General features: G+C 37.5%; 1 protein-coding gene across 1 annotated transcript in view; it reads right to left on the bottom strand.

The window, feature by feature from the left end:
- WDR27 (WD repeat domain 27) overlaps positions 1–10,557 on the bottom strand; it is a 150,294-nt gene that overhangs the window by 29,990 nt on the left and 109,747 nt on the right. The window contains 1 exon segment of the mRNA XM_011999659.1: positions 1,319–1,421. Coding sequence (XP_011855049.1) covers positions 1,319–1,421 — 103 coding nt within the window.

Here is a 10,557-nt window from a genome sequence, read left to right as displayed (position 1 = left end):
GGGCGAGGTGGCGGGCGCCTGTAGTCCCAGCTACTTGGGAGGCTGAGGCAGGAGAATGGCATGAACCCAGGAGGCGGAGCTTGCAGTGAGCTGAGATCGCGCCACTGCACTCCAGCCTGGGCGGCAGAGCGAGACTCCGTCTCAAAAAAAAACAAAAACAAAAACCAAAAAAAAAAAAAGAAAAGAACTGTCAAGTCAGAATTCCAGACACAGTGAAAATACGCTTTAGGAAGGAAAGCAAAATAAAGATAATCTATGATGAAAGAAAAGTAAGGGAATTCATAGCCAGTAGAACTGCACTAAAAAAATGCTAAAAAAAATTATCCAGGTCAAAAAAAAAGAAAAACTACACTAAATGCTAAATGTAAACTTGAAACTTAAGGAATGAAGAAGAAAGCAGAAATTGCTAAATGTCTAGATAAATATATTACACTATTATGTATAATTATTGAAATAAAAAAGTATAACATTTTGTGATAGAGTTCTGAACACATGAAGATGTGATACCTAAGACAGCTACAACATGGAATGGGAAGGATATGGCGACCAATTTGGTCATAAAGTCTTCACATTTCACTGGAAATGAAGAACCATCTCTAAGAAGACTAACAAGATAATAGGCATATATGCTGTAATCTCCAGAACCACCACACATACATGTACACACCACTGTACAAAGAGATTCGGTTCACAAATAGATAAATTAGGCCAGGTGTGGCAGCTCACGCCTATAATCCCAGCACCTTGGGAGGCCCAGGCAGGCGGATGGCTTGAGGTCTGGAGTTCGAGACCAATCTGTCCAACATGGTGAAACCCCGTTTCTACTAAAAATAGAAAAATTAGCCAGGCATGGTGCACGTGCACATAATGTGTAATGTGGAGGGGAGGGGGGGCATTTTCATTAATAAAAGCACATTGTTTCCTAAGGATGTAACTTAGGAAAAGATCACACCATTAAATAGACAGGATCTGGTGTTTCACTAATTAATATTATAATCTTGTAATAAAAAAGAAAATACAACGTGTAGCACAGTGTCTTTCAAATAGTAGGCACTCAACAAGTATCTATGAAATTATTAATAATTCATGAGTGATTACTGTTTATCATGCTTCAGTAAAAACATCTTTCATACCTCACACATTATTAAAATGCTATTACTGTGTAAGCGTCTTGAAATATTGACCAACAGTCAAGCTGCAAGTAGGTTTCTATTCTAATATGCAACAATATTAAACAGTCTACACATTACCAAAGTCTAGAATCTCTACATTTATAGACTGATAAACATTTATAGACTGTCAAAATACAAATACATACGTGTCTGTCCTCGGCCCCACAAGCCGCGAATCGCCCACAAGGACTGAAAGCAATTCCACATGGATAGCCGCGGGATGGATGCCCTTCAAAGTGGCGCTCACACCTACGGGGAGGAAAGAAACACCAGGAGAAAAATCATTTTTAAATTTGAATGCAAATTAGAGGAAAGAAAACAACTTGTTGCTTTTCTTCACAAAAAGAACAAATGAATAATGGAAGAATATTTTATACGTAAGAATTATTAAATGGTTAATGGGTCTCTCTCGAGATATTTAAAAATAACTCAAACACTATTCAAAATCTTAAATTCCCAAAGATGACAAAACTAATAGTAAATAAGCTTTTATCTATGATAAATATTAAATGTAAACATATTCTGGAAATTTTTAAAATATCAAAACAAACCTAACAAATCTTCTAAAATAATAAATTATTTAGTTAAATTATTCAGAGACGTTTTGGAGGCAAAACATTCTATGAAGGGTGGTTAAGTTTCACAACTATTTAAAAAGTACCATATAAAATTTGTTTATTGTGAAAAATGCCAAGGAATTCTTGTTAATTTTATGGACAGAATCTCCAGCACCTTTCGGAGATTACCAGCGCCTTCTTAAGAAGACTCCGCAAGCGCTGAGCAGCACTGGGCTGGGGACCACAAAGATGCCTGACAGGGTCCCTGCTCCAGGTGCCCTGAGTGGTGGCAAAGTCACACAGCACACAGGTAACATTACCAATACAAAATACAAATACCATACTATACGATACAATACAACACAAATACAATACAAACACAAATGCAAATACAAAATACAAATACAATACAAATACAAAATACAAACACAATACAGTACTAACAAAGTACAAATACAATACAAATGCAAATAAAAATACAAATACAAAATACAAACACAAAATATAAATAAAAAAGATGTGCTTTTGTATTTGTTCTAGTGATTAAAGTGATGAAAGAGCACAGCAAAGACACTCTGCTAACTGTATCCTTGTGCACAGTGTAAGTGCATGCACATACACATAAAAATCCGTATCAGCTTGTTATATTGTTACGTACATTATATATGCAGTGATCATAATTACCAGGACATATATAGTTTTTTGCTTAAACAGGGTTTTATTTATATATAAATTACCTTTCATATAAATATATAAAATTAATAGCATATATGTGACAAACAATCTGTAAATTAAGCTTACGGCTGTTGATAACAATGTAACTGCCTAAACTATCTCGCTTTGGAATGCTGGAAGCCTGCTCACATAAAGCTACCTTTACATATCTAGTTATGGCTTTTACTGATATAAAATTTGCTGTAAAATAAAATAGGACTGGCAGAAATAGTAATCAATTAGTTCTATAGAAGCAATTTCATAACAATTTCACTTTTTACAATAAATATATATCTTTTTATTCCCTTAAAAAAGTAATTTCCGTTGACTACCTACTAGGAATATACTTATTGGACACTTTATATTTACAGGAATGATTTATATTTTCAAAACAATCTTAGGAAAATAAATTAAGATAGCTTAGCTAAATATTTTTTTATTAACTTGTTTTCCATACAACGCCTGCAGTTCTGTATGTCACAGTAGAGGCTTAACCTAAGTCTCCTGGATCTTAAAAGGCTTCTGTCCAAATTCTCTGACGATTACAAATATTTAAATATTAATTATCCAAATGTCAATGAAAAGCAGCCCTGTGCAGTAAAGCAGTGTCCACTTCATTGTAAGACATAGCAATGGAGCTGAACAACCGCAGAGCCGTCTCCGGGCAGGGCTAACCGGGCTCCTCCGCGGCAGCAGTTCAGCTGAAAACACATCCGCCCAACCACATCTATCATCTAGAATCACGCTGGATGCAGTCACTGCCTTAAAACACTCACCTGAAGAACAAAGCTATTTAAGCGTGAAACAGTTGTACACAATTGTGATAAAAATGCCATGCCTGACTATGTCATATCTTAATTTGCTGATTTTGTGTGTCAAGTTCAGTATTTTATTTATTGACTACCTATCATGTCCTATGTAGTATAAATTCTACAAAGAGAATTATTTTATTTATTTATTTATTTATTTATTTATTTATTTATTTATGATGGAGTCTCACTCTGTCACCCAGGCTGGAGTGCAGTGGCATGATCTAGGCTCATGTGACCTCTGCCTCCCAGGTTCAAGCAATTCTCCTGCCTCGGCCTCCTGAGTAGCTGGGATTACAGGCATTCACCACCACACCTGGCTAATTTTTTTATTTTTAGTAGAGACGTGGTTTCACCATGTTGACCAAGCTGGTCTCGAACTTCTGTGCTGGGATTACAGGTTTGAGCCTACCACACCTAGCAAAGATAATTCCTTTTTTTTTTGTTTTGAGACAGAGTCTTGCTCTGTCACCCAGGCTGGAGTGCATTGCCACAATGGCCAAGATAATTGTCTAGAAAAATTCTGTAGATGGTAATATAGGCTGTAGAAAATAACCTGAACTGTATTGTGCTACTGAGAAAAGACTAAATCTTTGTAAAAATGTCATAAACATCTGTCACAATATTTGTCATACATTTAATTCCTTTTTTCTTTTACATTAATTTTTAAATTTTCACATTCTTCTTTTACTATTAAAAAAAAAAAGAGAAAAATCATCAAAGTACTCATAATCCTTCCATTCAGTAACAACCCCAGAAAGTACTGTGGCACATGTACCGCACATTTTCTCTGCATATGCAAATGGCTTTGTTTTCCTTTAACAAAGTAGAGATGCATACTATGCAGCTTTATATCCTGCTGTGTCTACCCCAGAATACAACATGAACATTTCCCTCATGAACATGTGTTTCTTGTCTAATGAGCTCAGCGAAGAGGCCATAGAGAGCACTGGCCAAGAGCAGGTGACCCAGGGCCAAGTTCAACCCTGACCCCAGCTAAGCCCCTTCTCACCAAATGAGCAACTTTGGTGAGCTGCTCACCTCTGTGCTGCATTTTCCCCATTCACGAAATGGGCCTAAATGAGTTCATAAAGTAAATTTCTTCTTACAGCACAGGGCACATTAATAAGTGCTCTAGAAGTGTAATTGAACTGGGTTCAGGAGAAATTTAAAAATTTTTGAAATGAATGAAGGTGGTAATACAACATAGTAAAGCCTGTATGATACAGTAAAAGTAGTGTTAAGAGGAACATTTATACCATTGAATGCCTATACCAAAAAACTAGAAAGATCACAAATTAACGACCTAATGTTGCACCTCAAGGAACAAGAAAAGCATGACCAAACCAAATCCAAAGTTAGCAACAGAAAAGAAATTTAAAAGATCAGAGCAGAACTCAATGAAATAGAGACCAACAAAACAATTTAAAAGATCAACAAAATGAAAAGTCAGTTATTTGAGAAGATAAACAAAATTGATAAACCACTTGTAGACTAACCAAGAAAAGATGAAATCTAAATAAACAAAATTAGAAATGAAAAACAGACATTACAACCAATACCACAGGAATGCAAAATATCATCAGAGACTATTATGAAAAACTACACACTCACAAAATAGAAAACCTACAGAAAATGGATAAGTTCCTGGAAATACACAACTTCCCAAAGTTGAAGCAGGAAGAAATAGAACACCTGACCAGACCAATAATGAGTAGAAAGACTGAATCAGGGGGAAAAAAAAAAAAAAAAAAAGTTTCCCAACAAAGAAAAGCCCAGGACCAGATGAATTCATAGGCAAATTCCACCAAACATATAAAGAAGAACCAATATCAATCCTGAAACTGTTCCAAAATGTCAAGAAGGGAATTCTCCCTAATTCATTCTATGAGGCCAATATCACTCTGACACCAAAACCAGACAAGGACAAAACAAAGAAATAAAACTATAGTCCAAGATCCCCGATGAACATAAAAACAATTTTCAACAAAATATTACCAAACAGAATCCAATAGCACATCAAGAAGATAATACACCATGACCAACTGGGTTTTATACCAGGATGCAAGGATGGTTCAACATACAAAAATAAATAAATGTGATGTATCACATAAACGGAATCATGGACAAAAAACACAGGATCATTTCAATAAATGCAAAAAAAAGCACTTGATAAAATTCAGCATCTCTTCATGATAAAAATCCTCAATGAAAACTAAGCATTGAAGGAATATACATAAAAATAATAAGGGCCATATATAACAATCCAATAGCCACGGTCATACTGAATAGGGGAAAGTTGAAAGTCTGTCCTCTAAGAACTGGAACAAGACAAGGATGCCCACTGTCACCATTTCTATTCAATATAGTCCTAGAAGTCCTAGCCAGAGCCATTAGGCAAAAAAAAAAAAAGTTAAAAAGTTGTTTTTTTTTTTTTTAAAAAGAAGCATCCAAATTGGTAAAGAGGACATCAAATTATCCCTGTTGACTGACAGTATAATCTTATATCTAGAAAAACCTAAAGACTCCACCAAAAACACTCTTAGATTTGATAAATAAATTCAGTAAAATTTCAGGATACGAAATCAATGTGTAAAAATCAGTAGCATTTCTATACATCAATAATGATTTAGCTGAGAACCAGACATCAGTCCTATTTACAATAGCTACAAAAACAATGAAATACCTAGGAATATAATTAACCAAGGAGGTAAAAGATCTCTATAGGGAAAACGATAAAACATCAATGAAAGAAACTACAGATAACACAAACAAAGAGAAAAATGTCCTACGCTCATGGATCAGAAGAATTAATATGATTAAAATTACCATACTGCCCAAAGCAATCTATAGATACAATGCAATGCCTTTCAAAATACCAATGTTGTTTTTCACAACATTATATATATTAAAAAAAAAAAAAAAAAACCCTAAACTTCATAAGGAACCAAAAAAAGAGCCCAAATGGACAAAGTAATCCTAAATAAAAAGAACAAAGCTGAAGACACCACATTCCCTGACTTCAAATTATACTACAAGGTTATAGTAACCAAAACAACATGGTACTGGTATAAAAATAGACATACAAACCAATGGAACAGAATCCAGAACTCAGAAATAAAACTACGTATTTATAGTCAACTGATCTTTGAAAATTGACAAAATCAACAATGGGGAAAGGACACCCTTTTTAATAAATAGCGCTGAAAAACTGGATAGCTATAGACAAAAGAATGAAATTGGACCCCATATACAAAAATAAACTCAAGGTGGATCAAAGACTTAAGTGTAAAACCTGAAACTATGAAAATACTAAAAGAAAATCTAGAAAAAACCTCTTCCAGACATCAGTCTAGGCAAAGAATTCATGACTAAGAACTCAAAACCAGAGGCAACAAAAACAAAAACAGACAAATATGACTTAAAATAGTCTGCACAGCAAAATAAATAATCAACAGAGTTAATGGAAAACCTGCAGAATGGGGGAAAACTTGAAAATTTTACAGGGGACGAATATCCAAAATTTACAAGGAACTCAAACGACTCAACAAAAAATACCACAAATAATTCCATTAAAAAGTGGGCAAAGGACATGAATAGATATTTTTACTTTATTTAAAGTTCCGGGACACATGTGCAGGATGTGCAGGTTTGTTACACAGGTAAACGTGTGCCATGGTGGTTTGCTGCACAGATCAACCCATCACCTAGGTATTAAGCCCCACAAGCATTAGGTATTTATCCTGATGCTCTTCCTCTCCACACCCCCCTGACAGGCCCCAGTGTGTGCTGTTCCCCTCCCTGTGTCCACATGTTCTCATTGTTCAGCTCCCACTTATAAGTAAGAACACGCAGTGTTTGGTTTTATGTTCCTGTGTTAGTTTGCTGAGGATAACGGCTTCTGGCTCCGTCCATGTACCTGCAAAAAAACATGATCTTATTCCTTTTCATGGCTGCCTAGTATTCCACTGTGTATATGTACCACATTTTCTTTATCCTGTTTATCACTGATGGGCATCTGGGTTGATTCCATGTGTTTGCTATTGTGAATAGTGCTCAATGAACATATGCATGCATGTATCTTTACAACAGAATGATTTATATTCCTTTGGGTATATACCCAGTAATGGGAATGCTGGGTCACATCATATTTCTGGTTCTAGGTCTTTGAGGAAATGCCACATTGTCTTCCACAATGGTTGAACTAATGTACATTCCCACCAACAGTATAAAAGCATTTTAAAAGAGGATATACAAATGGCCAGTAAGCACATGAAAAATGCTCAACATCACTAATCATCAGAGAAATTCAAATTAAAACCACAATGAGATTTCATCTTACACCAGTCAGAATGGTTATTACTAAAAAGACAAAAAGTAACAATGCTGGCAAGGATGCAGAGAAAAGGGAAAGTTTATACACTGCTGATGGGAATGGAAATTAGTACAACCTCTATGCAAAACAATGTGAAGATCTCTCAAAGGACTAAAAATATAACTACCATTCATTTCAGAAACTCCACTACTGGGTATCTACCCAAAGAAAAAGAAATCATTATTTCAAAAAGACACATGCACTCATATGTGTATTGCAACACTATTTACAATACCAAAGATAAGGAACAAATCTAAGTGCCCATTAACAGATGACTGAATAAAGAAAATGTAGTGTATTTGCATGTGTATACACACACACACACACACACAATGTAACATTATTCAGCCATGAAAACATGAAATCATGTGTTTTGCAGCACATGGGTGGAAGCAGAGGGCACGATCTTAAGTGAAACAGCTCAGAATCAGAACGACAAATACCACATGTTCCCACTTACGTGTGGGAGATAAATAATGTGTATACATGGACATACAGTCTGAAACCACAGACACTGGAGACTCAGAAGGGTAGAGGGTGGGAAGGGGATGGAGGAAGAAAAATTATTTAATGGGTAGAATGCACATTATTTGGGTGATGGATACCGTAAAAGCCCTGACTTCACCACTACAAATCTGACCATGTAACAAAATTACACTTGCACCTCCTAAATATATACAAATAAAAAAATATATAGATAAGCAATAATAACTAGAAAACGGATATTGCTTGCTGTTTGCTGAGTACTAAGAAGATGCCAGGAGTTAACTACACAGTCATGCATCACTTAATGCCAGGGATACATTCTGGGAAATATGTTGTTAGGCAATTTTGTCCCTGTGTGAATGTCACAGAGCATACTTACACGTACCTAGATGATGTAGCCTACTACGCACCTACGCTGTGTGGTGCAGCCTATTGCTGCTAGGCTACACACATGTATAGCATACAACTGTACTAAGCAACTGTAACACAATGGTAATTCTTTGTGTATCTAAACAAAGAAAAGGCACAGTAAAAATACGGTAAAAAAGAAAAATGAAATCTCCATACTGTTTTCCATGGAACTAAAAATAGATTTCTTAAAGCACTAAAAGCAGATCTGGCATACAATCCAGCAATCTCACTACTGGGTATCTATCCAAAGGAAAATAAGTCATAATATCACAAAGACACTGTGTGTGTATGTTTATTGCAGTACAATTCACAATTGCAAAGATATGGAACCAATATAAGTGCCCATCGACCAATGTATTAGTCCATTTTCACGCTGCTGATAAAGACACACCCTAGACTGGGCAATTTACAAAAAAAAAAAAGAGGTTTAATTGGACTTACAGTTCCACGTGCCTGGGAAAGCCTCACCATCATGGCGGAAGGCAAGGAGGGGCAACCCCATCTTACATGAATGGCAGCAAGCAAAGACAGAATGAGGAAGAAACCCCTGATAAAACCGTCAGATCTCATGAGACTTATTCACTACCACAAGAACAGTATGGGGGAAACTACCCACATGATTCAGTTATTTCCAAACAGGTCCTTCCCACAACACATGGTAATTATGGGAGTTCAATTCAAGATGAGATTTGGGTGGGGACACAGAGCCAAACCGTATCATTCCACCCATGGCCCTCCAAATCTCATGTCCTCACATTTCAAAACCAACCATGCCCTCCCAACAGTCCTCCAAAGTCTTAACTCATGTCAGCATTAACCCAAAAGTGTACACTCCAAAGTCTCATCTGAGACAAGCCAAGTCCCTTCTGTCTATGAGCCTGTAAAACCAAAAGCAAGCTAGTTACTTTCTAGATACAATGGGGGTACAGGTATTGGGTAAATACAGCCGTTCCAAACAAGAGAAACTGGCCAAAACGAAGGGGCTAGAGGCCCCATGCAAGTCTGAAATCCAGTGGGGCAGTCAAATATTAAAGCTCCAAAATTATCTCCTTTGACACCAAGTCTCACATCCAGGCCACACTGATGTAAGAGCTGGGTTCCACGATTGTGGGCGGCTTTGTCCCTATGGCTTTGTAGAGTATAACCTCCGTCCAAGCTGCTTCCACAGGCTGGTGTGGAGTGTCTGCAGCCTTTCCATACTCACGGTGCGAGCTGTCGGTGGATCTATCGTTCTGGGGTCTGGAGGATGGCAGCCCTCCGCACAGCTCCACTCGGCAGTGCCCCAGTAGGGACTCTGTGTGGGGGCTCTGACCCCACATTTCCCCTTTGCACGGGCCTAGCAGAGGTTCTCCAAGGGAGCCCCACCCCTGCAGAAAACATCTGCCTGGGCATCCAGGCGTTTCCATACATCTTCTGAAATCCAGGCAGAGGTTCCCAAACCTCAGTTCTTGACTTCTGTGTATCCGCAGGCTCAACAACACGTGGAAGCTGCCAAGGATTGGGGCTTGCACCCTCTGAAGCCACAGCCCGAGCTATACATTGGCCCCTTTCAGCCATGGCTGGAGCGGCTGGGACACAGGGCACCAAGTCCCTAGGCTGCACACAGCTCAGGGATCCTGGGCCAGACCCATGAAACCACTTTTTCCTCTCAGACCTCTGGGTCTGTGATGGGAGGGGCTGCCATGAGGACCTCTGACATGTCCTGGAGACATTTTCCCATAGTCTTGGGGATTAACATTTGACTCCTCATTACGTATGCAAATTTCTGTAGCCAGCTTGAATTTCTCCTCAGAAAATGGGATTTCTCTTTTCTATTGCATTGTCAGGCTGCAAATTTTTCAAACTTTTATGCCATTTCCCTTTTAAAACTGAATGCCTTTAACAGCACCCGAGTCACCTCTTAAACATTTTGCTGCTTAGAAATTTCTTCCACTAGATAACCTAAAACATCTCTCTCAAGTTCAAAGTTCCACAAATCTCTAGGGCAGGGGCAAAATGCCATCAGTCTCTTTCCTAAAACATAACAAAAGTCA

Source organism: Mandrillus leucophaeus, unplaced genomic scaffold (genome assembly GCF_000951045.1).
Source record: "Mandrillus leucophaeus isolate KB7577 unplaced genomic scaffold, Mleu.le_1.0 Scaffold6, whole genome shotgun sequence".
NCBI classification, from domain to species: domain Eukaryota; kingdom Metazoa; phylum Chordata; class Mammalia; order Primates; family Cercopithecidae; genus Mandrillus; species Mandrillus leucophaeus.
The sequence above is the reverse complement of the archived record's forward strand: the minus strand, read 5'-3'. Positions and strand labels throughout refer to the sequence as shown.